The 20010-nt window shown below is 37.1% G+C and overlaps 2 protein-coding genes across 2 annotated transcripts; both read left to right on the top strand.

Moving 5' to 3' along the window:
* Nucleotides 1-5709: 5709 nt before the first annotated feature.
* On the top strand, nt 5710-17194 carry skor2 (SKI family transcriptional corepressor 2). The gene is made up of 9 exons (XM_030148804.1): nt 5710-5937; nt 7863-9874; nt 10434-10497; nt 11326-11403; nt 13505-13570; nt 13749-13847; nt 14094-14161; nt 15126-15189; nt 15533-17194. Exons 2-8 carry the CDS (start codon nt 7880-7882, stop codon nt 15180-15182), a joined length of 2427 nt encoding a protein of 808 aa, XP_030004664.1. The 5' UTR covers nt 5710-5937; nt 7863-7879; the 3' UTR covers nt 15183-15189; nt 15533-17194.
* A 907-nt stretch (nt 17195-18101) lies between these two features.
* On the top strand, nt 18102-19963 carry ier3ip1 (immediate early response 3 interacting protein 1). The gene is made up of 3 exons (XM_030148813.1): nt 18102-18243; nt 18607-18708; nt 19768-19963. The coding sequence occupies exons 1-3, from the start codon at nt 18153-18155 to the stop codon at nt 19821-19823; spliced, it is 249 nt and encodes an 82-aa protein (XP_030004673.1). The 5' UTR covers nt 18102-18152; the 3' UTR covers nt 19824-19963.
* The last annotated feature ends 47 nt before the right edge of the window (nt 19964-20010 follow it).

Here is a 20010-nt window from a genome sequence, read left to right as displayed (position 1 = left end):
GTAATTCATTCTCTCAAGTTAACCTATATTTCTTGCTTTGTGAATGTTACTTTTTTTTCAACCATGTACAAATGTGTAAAAATGGTTTAGAAATTAACAATTAAATAATGAAAATAATAAAATTTTGCTTTAACTATTCAAAGGATCTGTAATAATAATAACAGCTTAACATTACAAGGCAATTAGGCATAGGTTCAGATTTTATACTGGATAAGTTTGAATGATCTAAACAAACACAACTTACCTTCATATGACAAAACATTAAGAGTAAATTTAAGATATAATATTATCATATTTCAGGGCCAATCAGAACCCCCCCTTTCAAAAGATAATAATGACATGGTATCGATTGACCAATGGCGTCATGCTTTAGTGGACTTGGTATAGAACCGGAAAAAAACCTAACCAGGCCTTAGTCACACTGACATATGCAGTTATCTTATGGGGTAGAATAGCATGATCTGTTTAAGTGAGAATTCAGATGATTTTTCTAGAGGTAGGCAGCATCATGAAGAGATTATTTAGGAAGAAAAGATTTTTGTGTCAAAAAATGAATTGGGTAATTATTTTAGGAAGGTGACTAATGACTTGTGCTTTATTTTGTCTTTCTATCCCCACAAGCAGACTCAGATTTTGGACTTCTGTGTGTGTGTGGGGGGTTGGACACCATCAGGGAGGGTGAAGGTAGTATTCTGTTGGTTGTCATCTGTATCTTCACCACTAGATGTCATTAAATATCACACACTAAACCTAATGCATTCTGCTAGGATTCATCATGATGATAAAGTATTGTAAAATGTGTTTTAGTCAAATGTGTGACTGTCCTATATATTGTTATATATTTATTTTTCTAGTTTATTTTATTTATCTTTTTCAAGATTATGTTTTGTGCTTTATTTGGTATTTCCATCCCCACAATATAGGCCTATTGAGAAGCAGGTTACAGTTACACACTTTTTTTTTTTTTACACTCAAGCCATTTTATTAATTAATGTTAATTAATTAATTAATTAATTAATTAATTTAACACTGTATATGTATTTTCTGCATGAATGTAAAATTTAGAGATCTAGAATAGAAGACCCACCCCTCATATTCACTCTACATCACACACAGGACAACCAATCAGCTCAAAATACACAAATTAATGAAACAAAAATCATCCACCAATTGCATAGATCTGTAGTAATACAGCGGATTAAAATCAAAAGGCACTTCATTAAATTAATTATGCTGCAAAAGCCTGCATAAGAAGCTCAAAACTGAAAAAAAATTAAGCTTTAATAGGGTTTTTTCATAAAGATATTAGGCCTTTTAGTGTTTTACACGTGAAGAAAAACATCGAGCTTATCGCATCCCCTGCATTTTTCCAGTACGATCCTTTTTAATAATTCACCTCAGCTAATGTTCCACATCTTCGATGAAATATGGGGACCTTTTTAGTGGTCGGTGTGCTGCGCTAATTGGTACAAACGCCCCAGGCAAAAGCCCACATCTAACAAACTGAAGACAGCGTCGCTCACAGGCTTGGCATGAGAACAATGTAAAAATAGAAACATGACAATAAAAAATACAAATTAGAACAGATGCCTCCACATGGCCACGTTTACCGGTGGTGTGAATCACGCACTGTTTCAATAGGCTAACTCTAAAATATATTAAAATGTTGTTTATAAGACTCAGATGTTACATTTGATCCGAGGGTCGACTGCTTTGGGCTATAATGGGGGGCTTTTAGATTATAGTGCATTTTAGAGCCAAATGCTGGTTGTTACGCACTGATTCAGTAATACACAAATCAGTTATGTGCGTATCTATCTATCTATCTATCTATCTATCTATCTATCTATCTATCTATCTATCTATCTATCTATCTATCTATCTATCTATCTATCTATCTATCTATCTATCTATCTATCTATCTATCTATCTATCTATCTATCTATCTATCCGTTTATTTCTTTTTCCACTGTTCATATTTTTACAGTCGTTATGTTTGTTATCGGGTCGTTTTTCTTCTCTGTAAGTCAAAGTCAATAAACGCCAGTATTATTTCCACCCGTTTATTTAAGATGTATGTTAATTGTAATGCACAGTAAATCTTCATCTGCAGATGAGCAGAAGACTCCATTCAGCAAAAGACGAGCAGCATTAAGTAAGGATTAAATCTGGGACATGCAGGGCGACTGTGCACCATATTGTAGCCTACATCTGCTTTTAAATCCACAATAAATTAATATGAGCACTAGTGACTTTACAGGATTGGCTGCAGAGGGGAGGGCGGATGTACAGTAGGCCTATTGCATACTGTGATTTATTCTTTATCCAATAAAAGGATGTAAATTGATAAAGAAATTAGAGATGCGACAGTTTTTCTTATCAAAACTTCAGACACAAAATGGTCATTACTTTATCTTTAACACTACCTAAAATGTGCATGTTTAAAAATATCAGTCTAAATGAAATGCAACGCCTGTGGTGACTGATTCAGGCATTATCCAGTGGGTTTTCCAGAAGGAGGTGATGCATTTCAGTATGGTAATCACTCACCCGAGGCATGTTTCATTTATTGACAGATTTCATGTTAAATGTCTCAAGCTCACTTAGTGTTGTACCTCTTAATTTATTATGTTTTGAGCTCCTTCTCTCTCGTTTGACCCTCCGAGGTCACGCAAGCAATTCTTTTTTTAAACGCATGATTAATTTCTCAGTAGGGGCGACCGGCTAATGCATTATGAAAAAAAAGTGAGATGTATTCCAAAGGGGCTAATAGTGCTATTGTATTCCAATAAAGCCCACTTTTCTTGCTTCGCATGGTTTAGATACTCTGGTTTTGATGACACGTCAGAGTAAAGAAAGTTGTGGCTCGTTAATTAAAAAAAAAAAAAAAAAGTTTATTATTAGTTTTTATAAACAGGGAAAACTGAACTTATAATGGAAAGAGTAGGCTATAAGTACAAAAAACAGAGTAGTTTAATATAATTGCTATGCACCATAGAAGCGTTTACTGATTAGATTTGACTCAAAATTTAGAGAAAAAAAAAAGTTAAAAATAATATTAAAATCTAGTAAAGTACATGAATGTTAATGTTATTTTTTTTTTCTTATCACAGATGGTTGGTTATTAGCTCCTGAAGCTGCTTTGTCCATTTTATTATTATTTTTAATCCCTGTTTTTTTTTTTTTGTTTTTTTTTTTCATGTCTCTATTGTGACGACACCGCCTCGTTTGGTGCGCTGCCCGTGAGTGCGTACGTGTGTGTGCGTGCGTGCGTTTCTCGGCTCGTGCCCCCCCTCCCCCCCGTGCACAGCGAGTGGCTCGAGTGGCGTCCGCGAAACAAAAGTGCGCGCAGTGACAGGCTAAATTGGTTTGAAAAGGAGCAGATGGGGTTCGTGGCGCACGCACACACACCCACGAGCGAGCACGCGCAGGTTAAGACTGAGACAATGATAATAATAATATTAAAATAGGCTCAGTGAGAGGGTTTGATTAAGTTAAATTAACATTAAAAAATCGAAATAAAAGTAGTCGTTTTCGTTTTTTGTTTTTTTTTTTTAGTAAAAGAAAAAGACTAACAGTTAATATTCATTCACAACACCACTTCAGAAATCAGTATGTGAGAATGCCCATGCTTTTCAGTCACACCTGTCCTCTTCTGTGTGCTTTAATCCACATTTTTGACCATATAATATCCTTTTCATCACAACTCTGAAACAAAGAAAGTTTTTGCTTTTTATAGTTTATTCTAGAAGCTATTCACACTTCTCTAAAATTCTAAATAAAAATAAAAAATAATAATAATAATAATTTGCAGCAAGTGGCAGCGGGTCTAAGTAGTAGACCTTAAAGAATGAAAAAAAAAAAAAAAAAAAATCATTTTTAAGAACCCTAATCCTAAAGTTTGAACTTTAGAAAATTCAATAGTTAATGGATTAACTGATTTTCATTCACAGTTTTCTGTTTTGTTCCTGGTGTTGGTGCCCCTTCTGGTATAAAAATACACTGGTATGTGACCATAAATCTTCCTCTTCATCACATGCCAGAGGAAATGTGGAGCATTTTTTCCAAGTGTGCAGTTGGAAATAAAAAAGGACAAGTTGAATTATTTTTTTCAACTTATAAACTGAGTTATTTTGCCCAATATTAGGCCTATATGTCTTATTGACATGAGTCTTTATCAGTAATCTGAGTTGAGTCAGAAATTGCTCCAGGACAAAAAAGATTCTTTTATATTAATAATGGAAGTTGAACAGGAAATTGATGTTAAATTCTTGCAGCTTTTTTAGAGACAGTAGGAAACCCCGTCCATTGCTGAGATAAAGTTTCACTGCAGTGCCTCTAAGTGCATCACCGTTATGATTTAGTTTTGATGATTAACACCAGTGACATTATCCTTTTTATAATGAAAGGTGTGCGTTTCACCTTAGATTATTCTGATACATCTACATAAGTTAATTGGAAGAAACTATATAAAATGACAGAATAGATAGTGAGACCTGCATCCTATCCTGAATATCAGACATGAAATGTGGCCCAGAGAAGGATGTCCTGTAAACCGCCTTAATTAAAAAGGAATTTGGGACAAAACTTCACTGCATCCTCTTGTGTTAAATTAGACCCCGTGTTGCATCCTTTGCTCAGGAGGTGCCCAATATCTGGGTTACAGGCTTCAAATTTAGGTCTGCGCCTTCATATCTGTAATTTGCCTGCATATTTTTAGTGGAAGATGTAATTGAGCAGCATGGAAGCTTAGAAGAAGATGAGGAATAAGAAGAAGGAGAAGCGAAGGAATCCATGGGCCCCCCCCCCTTGAGAGAACCCAGACCCCTCATTTTGTTCAATAAAATAATCCTACGCTGCACTATTTGCGGGCCCTCTTCTGGTGGATTTCACCGCCTAGCTGGGAGCTCCTCTGACCCTCAATTACAACAGATGATACAGGCTACAGTATGCTTCCTGCTGCCTTTTGTCTCATGGGAACAACCTGCACATGTAGCTGTAGAGTCGTATTTCCAAAAGCCGTCTTCTCAGCTGCACTGACAGGCATTACCCTGAGACTCTCTGTCTGTCTGTCTGTCTATGTCTGTCCGAGCTTTTGCCCCTGTGGTCAGAGGTTTACTCCACGCAGCTCCAATGTTTAAAGCCACGTATTCTCGTTGTTTTGTTTGTTTTGTTTTTGTTTGTTTTGTTTTTTTTGGGGGGGGGACCCCAAATTGCGTCGATATATAACTGTAATTTCAGTCTTGGTGTTATTTCTCTGGGATTTTTTGGGGGGTCATTCACGGGCTGTTCGTCATCCTTTTTCTTTCTTTCTTTCTTTCTTTCTTTCTTTCTTTCTTTCTTTCTTTCTTTTTTTTTTTTTTTTTGTCTTTTTCCATCCACCCGTTACACGCGGGTTAGTTTGACTTCTTCACGAGTGGCACCGAGCCAGACGTCAGTTCGTCCATTCATTTGGACAGGTCAGAGCGGCGCGTGAAGGAGAAGAGGAGGAATAGAGAGAAAAAGCGTGTTGTGCGTCCGCGTGCGTCCCGGGTGGTGGGCTGAGCTCCTCGCACACGCCAATCAAGCACGAGGCAGGTGAGGGAGCGAGAGAGAGAGAGAGAGAGAGAGAGAGAGAGAGAGAGAGAGAGAGAGAGAGAGAGAGAGAGAGAGATTAGGGTGCGTGGTGTCTCTCAAAAGCGAATAAAGCCGGCGCGCGCGTAGCAGTTTACTCACATCTCACCCGCGAGCGCAGGTTGAAGAGAAAAAAAGACGGCATCGGTTCCATGTGTTTATCGGGCACAGGAGCGAAGTTCTAGTATTAAAACCAGTTTATTTACGTGTTAAAAATGCGTTTTTTATCGCTGCGCAGGATACACCGACTCCTCTCTTGACGGGGATTGCCTATTTTTTTACGCTGCTGTGACATTTTTTTTAAATTATTCTCCAGAGTAAGAGGTGAGGACTGATTGAATGATTGTTGACTTTCATGTGAGTAAAAGTGATGCTAGTTATTAGCCGTACTGTAACTTTGCGGAAACAGGCCGTAAATGTATTAAAATGACGCGCAGTAGCTTAAAAACGATGTGTATGATATGCCATAATAGTTAACTTTGAAAAAACGTCTAAACATGGGTTATAATAATAATAATAATAATAATAATAATAATAATAACAACAACAACAACAATAATAATAATAATAATAATAATAATAATAATAATAATAATAATAATAATATGTTGGTGTTGTTGTTGGTGTTGGTGTTGTTTTTTAATTCGCGGCCTTTCCATTTAGGGAAAGTATTGTCCCATGAAAACTTTATGCGCAACCAACTGCGGTCGTTTTGTCAGGCTTTTAACTTAACCTAAAGTGAAATGTTAAAGACCGAAGCAGATTTTTTTGAAGTTGCCTTCAAGTGTCAGTAAATGTAATGTCCGCTCCATATAAGCTGTCTTTGCGTCTTTATAGGCTGTGCGTTAAATGTTCAAGTTAATCTTTGCGGTCATTTCAGGTTCCATGCTGTGTTGTTGTTTTGTATAACGACTATGTAATGCTGGGTTTAATTTAGTTCGTATAATTATGCCGTTATAATTGCTGCAGTGTAAATAAGGTAGTGGTGATGAATAATAATCTAAGTGTTATTTTGATTTGATGTATATTTTAAGTTGTTTATAATTGGAACAAATATGATAGAAAAAGAATTTGAAATCATGTTAAAATTAAGATATAAAAAATTCAGAGAGTCTTCTTACTGAATTGCCGATACCTGTAAATGTCTAGTTTAATAGAATAATTTGACTTCAATACTAAAATACATACAAGCATTTGTTTAGAAAGATAATGCATTACATTTCTACTTGCTGCAGACATAGGCTACAGAAACTTATACATTTTGTTTTATTCCAACATTAAATATACCCAAGGTTTTCTTAATTGTAACAGTGTTTTCCCCTCCTTTTTAATTATCTGCAATACAGTGCAAAAAAACAAACAAAAAACAAACAAACAAACGAACAAAAAAACAAAGAAGTGACGCAGAAATATTTTTAATACCACAAATAGCGTAGTTAAAGGTACATATGTCGGCCCTAAAAGTCGGTTCAACAACCTGTGGATAATGTATGAGATATACACATATTTATTATTAAAATTAGCAATTAAAAATTAATAAAATTATAGCCTTTTATTTGTTGCAGAAAACAATTTAACTGACATTGTCCTAAATTCGTATCTGTTTTTTACTGTAGTCTAAAACTTGAATGATTTTTTCTAGGGTGAACATTTAGCTAAACATGTGACTTAAATATTAAAAATCATAGAAGGCTATAATTTTAAACAAACTGCTTAGTTAACTGTTTTAGAAATGCGTCTTTACATTGAACTCCTGATAAAACACAAGACTTACATAAGAGAAAGATTTTATTTTTGGGGAAAATAAATTCACCAGCTTAAGTTTTTTTTTTTTTTTCCAACATGTTGAGAAATGAAAGAGGAAAAAAATACTAACATTTGTTTTTGCTGTTATTGAATCACTTCATTTTATAGCTCTTTAATAATTGAATTATATCATAACTGAAAAGTGTATGTGCACTTAAAATTATTGTGTAGACAGACAGTGTGAAGGTGATTTATTTATTATTTTTTGAATAAACAAACAGCTGGGTTCTTTTCTAATACATTTGAAATCGTTGATAATTAAATTTAGTTTATTTAATTTTCTGCACATTCAGTTTCTGTAAAACACATTGTAGATGCTTGATTTAGAGAATGCAATAAAGTATGATCAGTTTTTTATAGTTTTGTAAGTAGTTTGTAAAATTTAACAGCATCAACACATATTTAAAGTTTTTTTTTTTTTTGTCTTATGTCCTTCTTTGCAGACAGTTTTCGGTCCAGTATGGATAAGACCCATTTATCAAGCACGAATGAAATCATCATGACGAGCTCAACAGGCCCCTACCAGCAGGAACCCTTGACTCCACCCAGACCCACCCATATCCACTCCTCTTCCTCATCCATGTCTTCCCCCTCTTCTTCCTCTTCCTCTTCACCCCTCAAACCCAACCAGGTGGGCCAGGTCATTCTATACGGCGTTCCCATTGTTTCGCTCGTTATTGATAACAATGAGAGACTTTGCCTTGCACAGATTTCCAATACACTCCTGAAGAACTACAGTTATAATGAGATTCATAATCGCCGCGTTGCTCTCGGTATCACTTGTGTTCAGTGCACTCCGGTTCAGTTAGAGATCCTCCGTCGGGCTGGTGCCATGCCCATCTCATCACGTCGCTGTGGTATGATCACAAAGCGTGAAGCTGAACGCCTCTGCAAGTCCTTCCTGGGAGAGAACTCGCCGCCAAAACTGCCGGACAACTTTGCTTTTGATGTGACACACGAGTGCGCCTGGGGTTGTCGTGGCAACTTCATCCCTGCTCGCTACAACAGCTCCAGGGCCAAATGCATCAAATGCTCCTTCTGCAACATGTACTTCTCCCCCAATAAGTTCATTTTCCATTCCCACCGTACACCAGACGCCAAGTACACCCAGCCTGATGCTGCCAACTTCAACTCCTGGCGACGACATCTCAAACTCTCCGATAAACACCCAGCCGATGAGTTAGTTTACGCCTGGGAGGACGTCAAAGCTATGTTCAATGGAGGCAGCAGGAAAAGAGCACTGCCCTCTACATCTCATTGCCCGTCCATGGGCCCAGTGAAAACTCTCCCAGGTTCAGTGATGCCTCACATGATGGGACCTGACCTGGGTTCTCAGAAAAGAGCTCGTTTTGAAGATGAGGAGGACCTGGATGGAGGCAGCCTATCGCCTCGTAAGACAGCACGTAGCTACCCTGTCATCCCTGTCCCAAGCAAAGGCTTTGGCATGCTGCAGAAGTTCCCTCCAACGTCACTTTTTCCTTCGCCTTACCCCTTCCCAGCTTTTGGCCTGTGCCAGCAGAAAAAAGAGGACAGCGATGTTTCGGCTGGGCAGAAAGGAGCAGGCCTGTCTGGTCTCTTATGGCCAGGGCGTAAAGACACCTTTTACCCCCCTTTCTGCATGTTTTGGCCCCCGAGAGCAGCAGGAGGAATTCCTGTCCCCACCTACCTCCAACCTCAGCCCAGTGCCCTTTCCTCCCTGGCTGAAAACCCCTCTCTCAGGCAGGCCTTCTTGGATTTGTCTGACCCCACTGAGCCTGGGGCTGTAGCTGGCAATGGGAACAGTGTCACCGCATCGATTGGAAGCAGCAGTGGAACTACCACACCTCGATCTGGACTGTTTGATCCCGAGTGCCCGACAGTACCCCCCGACCTCCGCCCTGTGACATCAGAGGGATGGCTCAAACTCCTGGACACCCCTACGCTCCAAAGCAGGAAGCCGAGCTACGGCTCTGCCTTTCGCCCTGTCATTAAAGATGCAGACAGCATCGCTAAGCTTCACGGCAACAGTGGAGGAGTCGCAGGAGCCACAGATGAGGACTTTGGGGTAGTAGTCAGTGGGTCAGACCGACACCAGAGGCTATCGCCCAGCAGCAGCTGTAGTTATGGAAGTGAAAGTGGAGGCGATGGAGAAGCAGACGGAGGGGAGAGTGAGGAGGAGGGGGAGGTGGATGTGGAGTCATCAAAGCAAGAGGAGGAGGAAGAGCAGGGGAGCTTCACAAGCAGGCCGTCACAGACTCAAACCAACCTGTACCTCCCTGCAGCCTCCCTGAGTGAGAGCACTGGAGAGGAGAGGGGGAAGGAGAGGGGGATCGGCGCAGTGTATCCCAGCACCTCCCCTCCCTCGTCCTCAGACCCTATCCTGCAGGAGTCTCCCAGCCTGCCCACCTCCCCTCCTGCCAGCTTGCCTCTCTCCAGCTCCACCCCACCTCACCGAGAGGACCCAGCTTACAAAAACGTAAATATCCCCCTAGGCCACTTTAGCTAATTATTATTTAAATGGTGCTGCAGTCAGGCAGCGATGTGATCTGCATAAGCAGATTGATAGGCTGGTTTCTCCCTGTAGAAATTGAAACAGTCACCCCACTCTGATCCCAGCTAATAGGCCCAGACGTGGATTGTTTAATGGCCACGGTGTGTTTGTTCTCCCTCCGTCACCTCAGCCTGTTAGGGCAGCTCTAATCTTTAACCTGTCGACTCCCACATTAACCAGACCTCCAGAGGAGGAGGTGGGAGTGACAGAGGTAGAGTTAGCTAAATTTAGACTTGAACAAGTTTAATCATCCATTGACTAAAATACTAAAATACACATTACTGATTTTAGATACAGAGGGAGAAATATGACCAGTAAATTTTATCCAAAACAAAAAGTACAATAAATACAAAAATTAAAGACACCCTTAAAGGAAAGGGTTATTGATATTATATAAACTAAAATGAATACATGTATTATAATATTTAATACATAAGAGGTATATAAAATATTTCTGATGATTCTTTTTTTTTTTTTTTTTAAGATTCACAAAAACAGAGATGAAGGGCTCCCTGCATATGCAACCAAAGACAACTCCAGCATTACCGGTGAGCATGTCTTTCATTTTACTTTAATATATTTTGTTACATAAAAAAAAAAAAAAAAAAAAATCTAATAAACAGTTGACAATTTACATGCTGGGTAAAAATTGTGATAATTCGTAGCATCTTTTTTTTCTGTACTCTTTTTCTGTTTCGAACATTTATAAAGGATATATATTTTGAGCACCTCACCTTAAAAAACAGTCTTATTTCAGATGTTAGGTTATGCTTTACCAGTACAACGTTTCATTAAGCATTTGCAAAACCAAAATACATTTTCCTTCTCTATAAAACATTACAAAGACAACTTTGTGTCTTGTATTGTTTGTGTGAGGTACTTCAGGGGCATCTTTCACCCTGCATTTGTTTTGCTACCATTTCATAAAATGTTTGAACAGGTTTTTACACTGTTTCATCAAATAGCATTACACAATTTATTTCAGCAAACTGTTACACACTATCTGTTTCATCAGACATCTGAGTCAGTTGTATTATAGCATCTTTGTTTCATTTATTGTCTGAGTGAGTGGTTTTATGGTGTCTCTGTGTCCCTGCGAGCCTCATATTCCTGTGACGTTTCATTTGCTCCTCTCATCTCACTCTGACCCTTTTGCTGGAGAAAATGTTTCTTGTGTGTTTTGTGGCGGTGGTGTTCTCAAACACACACACACACAGATGTGCACATCACCCATGAACACATGCACACAGAGGAGACACACACCTTGTGTGCACTTAGTTATCTCCATGTGTCTGGATAACCAGCTCACCAATGGGCCTTACTGAATCTCTCTTTTTTTTTTTTTTTTGTCTGTCCCTCTGTTATTTCCCTCTCAGATGAAAACAAAGAGAAGAATAGTTTCTTTGTAACGGATAGTGATACATCAGCACCGGACTACTGGAGGGAGAGCTCAGGTAAATTATTTCTTTTTCTTCTACTTAATCAACAAAATACAACATTGTTAACATGCCAGAATATGAACTCTCATTTTTATTATACGATTAGTAAGATTATTCATATTTTTCATCAGTTTATATCAGCCAATATCTATTTAAAAGTATTTATAAGCCAAAAAGACTTAAGAGTTATATATATATATATATATATATATATATATATATATATATATATATATATATATATATATATATGTAGAGAGAGAGAGAGAGAGAGAGAGAGAGAGACAGACAGAGAGAGAGAGAGAGAGCATTAAAAACCAGGATACAAAAACATAAATGATTCTGAATAAATCATGGTTTTTATGTAAGAATATATAAACAAGTTACAGTGGTGTTCCTTATTACACAAATGAAACTCATATTGCTTAGAACAATAAGGGAGGGTGTCATCTTCCTCACTCTCAGATGGATAGTTAAGGGATTCATATAAATACACAGAGAGATGAAGAAATAGTGGAAAGCTGCTTCTGCCGCTGATCTACCACGGCTCCTCTCTTCAGCGACATTGTCACAGGGCTGTTACTCTTAGGGGGGCCGTTATAGTTCAACAAGAAAACATCAGCTCATAGATAAGCAGCCGCGCTGCAATCTCCATCCTAGACCCATATCACCACCGACATAATTGCCTTTTTTTCCCCTTCCTCAGCGCAAAAAACCCTTTCTCGTTTGAAAAAGATCACTGCTTATTGCCTTTTTATATCTGTCAGGAAGACATTAAAAGTGCTTTATGACATCTGTGCCAACATTTATATCTACCCCCCCGCTCCCCCAACCCCTACACACACACACCGTAATGATCCCTGCGCATAATGTATAATGTATTTCGAAAAATTACACGAAACAAATTAAATGAGACCACCTTTCCCCTGATTGCCAAACGTCTCCCTGGGCGGTGGGAAGCTCTACGTGATTAGAAGGCCTGATTCCTCCGAGTCCCACCTCCCCACCCCCCTCCACTGTCTTTAAACTCTCCCTCTGTTTCTAGGGAGAAAAAATAATCTAATTTTCCATTTATGTAATGCAAACCGCCTTGGCTTTGACTATTCACGGTTAATTGACTGTCAAACGAGGTTGTTATCCTCGGGCACTGTCTGCAAATTTGCTTGTCAAATGAGACAGAGAGAGAGGAGAGGAGAGGAGAGGAAAGGAGAGAGGAGAGGAGAGGAGAGGAGAGGAGAGGAGAGCTCTCTCTGCTGTAAATGAGAGAAAGAAGCACAGGAAGACTTAAGGAGGCAGGATATGAAATATACAGTACATAGTGAGTGCGCTGGATTGCCTCATTTAAGGTGTTCAATGCCTCATTGTCACAATTCAGATGGCAGGACAAGGGCACATTAAACCACACAGCAATATGAAGTCCTTTAAACTGTATATTTGGAAACAGCATGGAGTTTATGTTTGCAAAAAACAAAAAAATAAGGAAGATGGCTAAGTTTTAAAGCAACAAGTTGATCGCTTCCAGGAAAGGCTAAACTTAAAAGTGGGCTGCAACACTTATAAAGCCTGAAGTATAAATTGAAATGTTACTCTATTAAAACAAGTGTATATAAACATAAAGTGTTTAGGTAATAATGCTATAATATACTCATCCTTCAGTGTTAAATGCAATAATTTACCTGAAAAAAAAAAAAAAAAACCAATACTCAACATCTTAAAACTGCACCATTTTCAAGTAAAGTACAGTGACATGACCATTTATGTTTAGCACTTCTCAGCACTTCACTTTGCCATAAATGTTATTTGTTCTAATTGCGAACAACCCTCAATATAATTTAACAGCAAGAGAATGCAACAGAGTAACACATAGAAGTTCACCATCTCATGTGTAATAATACTGTCACTGCAAAGTTACGCTGACACCCAGAGGACAAAGAAGGAATTGCACTGATGTTTGTAACACTCAGTGAGGTGATGGAACAGGGATCTGCAGGAAAACTATTTTATCGTTTTAATGAGATTTTGCTGTGGTTAATAATATAACACTGTAAGTACTTTTGACATTATCTGCACTTTTCTTGTGACAGACTTCTAAAATTAAGTCTCTCTTCATTTTCAGGTGATCAAAACCAAGGAGCCACCTCTCCTGTTCCGTTAAAGAAAGATGTCGAGAACATGGAAAAAGGTAGACATATATAAGTTAACTGAATAAGTTATGTTTCATTTAAACCTTCCCCACTGCTTAATATTATATCAAACATACCACTATGTTTGTGTAATATCCATTACAGTAGATTATTCATTCAGTTCGTCTTTCTGTTATATCTTCATCTGTTTTTTTTTTTTCTTTATTGCTTCTACAGAGGAGCTCCAGAAAGTTCTGCTGGAGCAAATAGACTTCAGAAGGAGACTGGAGCAAGAGTTTCATGCTCTGAAGGGCACTTCACCTTTTCCTGTCTTCCGTAAGTATTTATTTTTCTCACCCTGCGTTCTATTTTAATATACTGAAGGTCAATTTCTTTTCTAAGTTTCCCCCCACTTTGTCTATTGTAAGTTTTTGTGCCATAGATCTCCTTTTGTCTCTATTAGTCTCATCTTCTGCTATTTTATCTCTTATCCTTTGTCTGCTGTCTGTGAATTTGCACTTAATCAGATACTAAATGATAATACGGCGCAGACTAATCATAGCATTCTTACTCTAATTTCAGATAATTTCCAAGACCAGATGAAACGAGAGCTCGCCTACAGAGAGGAGATGGTCCAACAGTTACAGATGGTGAGACTGCTGCACTAATGACACTATCGCTGCTGAACACAAATATCATTGCTATGTGTTAAAATGACAATTATAGCAGCCTTTTATAGATATGTGAATTAAAAACATCCTCACACTTGGTTTTGCAAAATCAGGCTTGGTAATGATTTTGGTAAAGAATATATTTGAACCTAATTACAAAGCACTTTTTAATGAAAACACATTTTAAACGGAAAAAGAACTAATCAAAAACAAATGTGAAAATGAGACAGACGTGGCTCAGGTAACACGGTAGACTGCAGACATATATGAAATATTTTGTCATGCCTTAAATCTGCAGGAATAATTAAAGAATGATTACGGAAAGCTATCGATAGGACAAGTCTGAACACTTCTGCTGTTGCTCATTTGTCCATCAAAGGATGAAACCAATCATCTAGTTTGCCTTTCATGGGTGAGAAGTTCCTCTTCAGCCATATGAGTGTTTCAGTCCACATCCATCACCAGAGCAGCTGGCAGACAGGCTGACAGACGGCGTTTGTCTTTGCTTTCTGACATATGCAACGACTGTACATGCTTGTATGCACATGACAGCAAACCTTGAGCATACACAAAAACACACCCAAGTTCTCTTGCTGCTTTCATGTAACCACACAGGCAGATGTGAGTGCAGGAATCCGAGCAATTTTTTTTTAGCAGCATACACATGCATGCATAAAATGTTCAAAAGTGACAAATGCGTCTAGAACGGGCAGATGGATCAGTCTGAGAGTAATGACATAATTAATTTCACTCAGACATTCAAATGAACTACAGCAAAATCTGTCTTAAAATGTGGAAAAAATGAATAAAAAATAAATCTGTGCAAGTATGAATTATGGATTGAGACAAAATTTAAAATATAAATCATTAAAAGAGTGTGATTTCTGTACATACACCTCTGGAACTTATGTGTTTAACTTTTTTTTTTTTTTTTCTTTTTCAGATTCCCTACGCAAACATCATCAGAAAAGAGAAGATCAGCTCCCATCTTACAAAATAATTTTAAGGTTACTGTTTTTTCATTATCTTAATACCTGAGCTCATAAATGCACAATATTTGTGTTACCGTTGCCATTTAATGATGTAGCTGTATAACTATCTATATCATAATGCAACTGAAGAAGGTTAAACAAACAATATTTTAACTATTAATATTTTAGTCTTGACTAAATGATCCCTGGGTTTAGTTAATGAATAGTCTCTGCAAGTAGAATGTTTTCAATGATAATGATGAAAAATAATTAAAGTAAAGCCTATGTGGCAATTGATGCTTTTCTGTTTTCAGCTACTGTTACTGATGTTTGAACCAGAGCTTGACATTCATGTTTGTTTTTTTTATTTTATCCACAGGCTGACAAAAAAGTCCAACATGAGAAGAGGAATCTGCCAGGATTTCTGTGAATTTCCAGCAAAGAAAAATAAAAGAAGATAGAGACCGAAAGGAATATGAAATTTTATATAGAATATATTCAAATTCCTTTTGCTTTCCTGGAACAGCTGTGTTTGGCTGCTTCTCTGCTGCAACGTTTGTTAATAGCCCTGCACTTAACCCCCCCCACTCCTGTTTTGTTTTTCCCTCATTTCAGTTTATTTCTTGTTCTAAACTGAAAGAGACAGAAGGAAGCAGTCATGAAGATGAAGCTGCTCTGCTCTTGCTGCTGCGCTGCCAGCGAGACTAAAAGCTTTACCCAACCAGGACCAAAGTATATTGAACTATGAAACTTTTCTTACTGCTGAAGACCAGAAATAGACTACTTTAGAGAAAACGAACTTTTCCAAGTTCCTAAACAATGAAAAGCAAGAGGAGAGTCATAGCTACATTAAGACTTTATGTTTTTTTAAGACTCTGTTATTGGTCCAACTGTACATACGTCACACTGTGGAAGAGGATGGACTTCATACTGAGACTGTTGCTGCTGCTGTTACTGTTGTTGCTGTGGTTTAATCAAATGGTAAGAAAAATGTGCACACCAACCTTTATTTATGATCAACATTTGATCCCAAAGGGATCCACTTTACTTTCATAAATACAAACTGCCGCAAATCACCATCAACCCAGAGATGTTAGTAGAAACACCTGTACTTGTTCTCAGATGTCCCCAACTTTAAAATGCCAGATGAAGAACAAAATGAAGCAAACAAAGCATCAAAGCAAAGAAGATACATGTGTTCTGGGTTTAAATAGTGCAATAAGAAAAGTATATCTATAGGGCTGCATCACAAGAAAAATATTTGCTTATTACGCAAACTGTACAGGCAGAGCAGTTTGGATTGAGATGTTTTCTGAAGGTAAAAGAACCCCTTCCAGTATTATTATCACTACACATGTTGCATTGTCCTTAGACTGGGTAAGTCTGATTATACATTTCTTATCTTTTTATATATAGAGAATGTTGCCTCAAAAGGTGGTGTTACAGGCTCCTTCAGAAGAGTTCACTTTCACCCTAAATTGATATTGAGTTGCTACTATCTTTTTGGATTGTTTACAGATGGTGAAAGGATAATAAATGCCCAAACCTCTGTACTTATTTCTCTCTTTAAAAAAAGTGTGTTTGCCACAAGGAACAAAAGACTAAAGTTGTGTATTATATCTACTTGTAAATAATTTCACTCAAATGTATAAAATGTCATATGTGAAAATACTGAAACTCAGTCAGTCTATATGTGTTAGGTTGTTTGTTTATTTGAGCATTAGGGCCCAAGACCCTGGTTGTGAAATATTATTTATTATAATGTGCAAATAAATAGAAAAAGACATGATGATGATGATGATGATGATGATGATGATGATATGATGATGATGATGATGATAATACAGTGAAGCATAACCAATGTCAGAAAGAATAAAAGTGATAACTCCCACATGTTTATAGAATGACATGAATGAGTTAAAGTTGTCATTTAATGAGAAAATGTTACCATTATAAACTGTTTATGCAGATGTATTTAGATATGTTCTTGTAATTTCTCTACGCTTTATGTGGATAAATTAAATGTCTGTAATAACCTGAATGTGGTTTCATGATTAGGCCGATTTCATCATCAAGGAAATTACACTATTAGTCAGTTTTAGCATTTGACCATTTGTTGCCTTTGAACCCTGCCTTCATCACAGTATTTTTTTTTTTTATTATCAAAACTTAGACATAAAGACACCTAATTTAATCAGTCCCACACAATGTTATGCACTACAACTTGGTGCTTAAATAATAATTAACATTTCTCTAAGGAAAATGTGCCAACAAACATGGCGGATGGATTTATTAAAGGCAAATGTATCACAGAGACTTGCAGCCATGATTATTAATGCAGCTGCAGTTTATTAATCCAGAAACAGAGCTAATTCAATTATTCAGCTTTAAATGATTTCAGTAACTGCAATTACACTGTTTTAGACTGTTCTAGGTTTGAAAGATTCATTACATAAAAGCCTAGTGATAAAAAGCTACAAATATAAAGTCTACTAGTTATAAAAGAAATCATAAAACCGTTTTTTTACTCTTAATTCACCAAGTATCCTTTGCAAATGAACAAAATATGTAGCTGATCCAATTTGTGTCCAAATAAGCCATTCATAAAAATACATAAACATGTCAAATAAAAAAATCTCATCTTCAAATCATATCTTACAAAGCTTATAGTGATTTTGTCGGTACGTTATTATTTATTTACTGTTTGTCACTTCTAAAAAAAAAAAAAAAAAAAGCAAAAAACCTTTTTAATTTTAATTATTTATGCATGTTAATTAAAAACAATAATTGAAATAATCAATTAAAATTTAAAGTTTAGAATCCCGTCATATGTCCCAAATGACCTTATTTCTATAACAAATATTCACTGAAAAAACAGATGTTACAGATGTTACAATGGAAAGTATAGGGCGTACTGTTTCACGACATCCGCTGTTACTTTACGGCACCAGCATCTCTGGGAGTGGTGGAGAAAAAAAAGAGAAGTTTAAGTTGCCAGCATGGCGTTTACACTCTACTCTCTCATCCAAACCGCCATCCTCTGCACTAATGCCATTGCTGTATTACACGAAGAGAGGTTTCTCAGCAAAAGTAAGTAATGTGGACACCGTGTATCGTCAGTTACACGTGTTTCATTGGGAAAACTGCGAGTATACCGCTAAAAGCAGCTAGCTTACCTTGAATGCATTTGCACGAGAGGCTGTAATAAGTGAATATTTACATCACAAAACTGATGTTCCTTCAGTAAATATGGACAAAAGGGAGTTTGCTCAACTATAGGGCTACGTGTAGGAAACTAAAGGTAGACATGCAACAGTGGACGAGCAGAAATATACAGTATACATCACTGCTACCTCCATTGCAACGTACTGTCTGCTTTCACCTCTATGTTTTCATCCAGACATCCTCTGTTTTGTCTTGTATTTTATTTTCCCTCTTCCTCTCTATTTCCAGTCGGCTGGGGTGTTGATCAGGGAGTTGGAGGTTTTGGAGATGACCCAGGAATCAAAGCTCAGATCCTGAATCTGATCCGATCTGTCCGGACTGTCATGAGAGGTACCATTACATACCAGTGTTTTATTTTATTTATTTTATTTTATTTTCAGTTGTACTTCTTCTTAAGGGTGGACGAGATGACCAACCAAAAAAAAAGTTGGATTTCCTTTTCCTTCATTTTTCCCTTTTTTTCCCCCAGAAGCACCTATACATAAATTTCATATTGGTGAAATGCTCTTCTAACACTACTACTTCTACTACTCTACCCTCCCTGACACTCCCTGTCAAGTCTTTACATAATTTTCAGCATTTTCATTAAGTTCATGGATGACTGAGGTGCATGCTTTAGGTGTATAGGGGTCCTCCATTTAGAAAATATAGGATTTTTCAATAATGAAATGGTAACTAAATTTTGCATTATTTCTCTGTGCCATTACTGTCAATTCTAAAGTGATTTTACATGTATTTGACTTTGGTGCTGCCCAAGTTGGCTTGAGTACTGCACTTATACTTTATAATGGCAAAGAATACCTTGTAATTATATTACATACAGTAGCTACCATGATAAATGTCAAATCAATATTTCTTTACAGTTTTAAGGTTGATTTTTGGTCATGAGTGAAAGCTGAAGGAACAAGATGGTTTATGTTAAACTCCGTTTTTATGGTCAGAACATTGAAAAAAAATATTCAGTGTTAAATCATGCATGAGTACAAAGAAGATAATAATTAAAAACATTTTATTTTGTTTCTGACAATACAACAAAAATAAACCCTAGTGACAAAGTATTAATAATTGTGATGTAAAAGTCTCTTGTGAGAATCCTGTCTACTGATCTCCAAAGAATGTATTCACAATTAATTATGAAATTACCTAAAGTTGTCTCAATAATAATTATTATTTTATTTTATTGACCTAATTCTCCTTGAGAATATAACAAAAATAAAATACAGGTTGTTTTTCTTAAACAGGCCATGCAAGAATGAAATACAGTCCAATATAATCAGAATTACTTTGCAGCTACTAAATCAAATTAGACTGCATATCTAACAAAATTTTAATGTTTTTTCTTGATACAGAAACACCCACAAGTAACATTTCTCCACATTTGTTTTGCAGTGCCTTTAATAATCGTCAATTCAGCGTGCATCGTCCTCTTGTTGTTGTTCGGTTGAAGTTTGGCTGGAAGGGGACTTGAGCACCAAAACATGAAGCCAGAGGAGCAAACACATGAGCCAAGGAACAACCACTCCGGTTTTTCTCCAGGATAGAATTCTTCTGGGATTCTTAAAGACGTTAGCTACATGCAAAAACCCCCCATGAATTTTACTCACCTTGGCCTAAAATACGGCTTGTGTTGGA

Source organism: Sphaeramia orbicularis, chromosome 12, assembly GCF_902148855.1.
Source record: "Sphaeramia orbicularis chromosome 12, fSphaOr1.1, whole genome shotgun sequence".
In the NCBI taxonomy this organism is placed as follows: Eukaryota; Metazoa; Chordata; class Actinopteri; order Kurtiformes; family Apogonidae; genus Sphaeramia; species Sphaeramia orbicularis.
The sequence above is the reverse complement of the archived record's forward strand: the minus strand, read 5'-3'. Positions and strand labels throughout refer to the sequence as shown.

What these genes read in the sequence shown, in the direction of transcription:
- skor2 (XM_030148804.1), top strand. Translation starts at nt 7,880, where the DNA reads ATGGATAAGACCCATTTATCAAGCACGAATGAAATCATCATGACGAGC. An exon ending in TTCACCTTTTCCTGTCTTCC is followed by an intron (nt 13,848 to 14,093) that starts GTAAGTATTTAT and finishes CTCTAATTTCAG; the next exon opens with ATAATTTCCAAGACCAGATG. An exon ending in TGGTCCAACAGTTACAGATG is followed by an intron (nt 14,162 to 15,125) that starts GTGAGACTGCTG and finishes TTTCTTTTTCAG; the next exon opens with ATTCCCTACGCAAACATCAT.
- ier3ip1 (XM_030148813.1), top strand. Translation starts at nt 18,153, where the DNA reads ATGGCGTTTACACTCTACTCTCTCATCCAAACCGCCATCCTCTGCACT. An exon ending in AGAGAGGTTTCTCAGCAAAA is followed by an intron (nt 18,244 to 18,606) that starts GTAAGTAATGTG and finishes CTCTATTTCCAG; the next exon opens with TCGGCTGGGGTGTTGATCAG. An exon ending in TGTCCGGACTGTCATGAGAG is followed by an intron (nt 18,709 to 19,767) that starts GTACCATTACAT and finishes TTTGTTTTGCAG; the next exon opens with TGCCTTTAATAATCGTCAAT.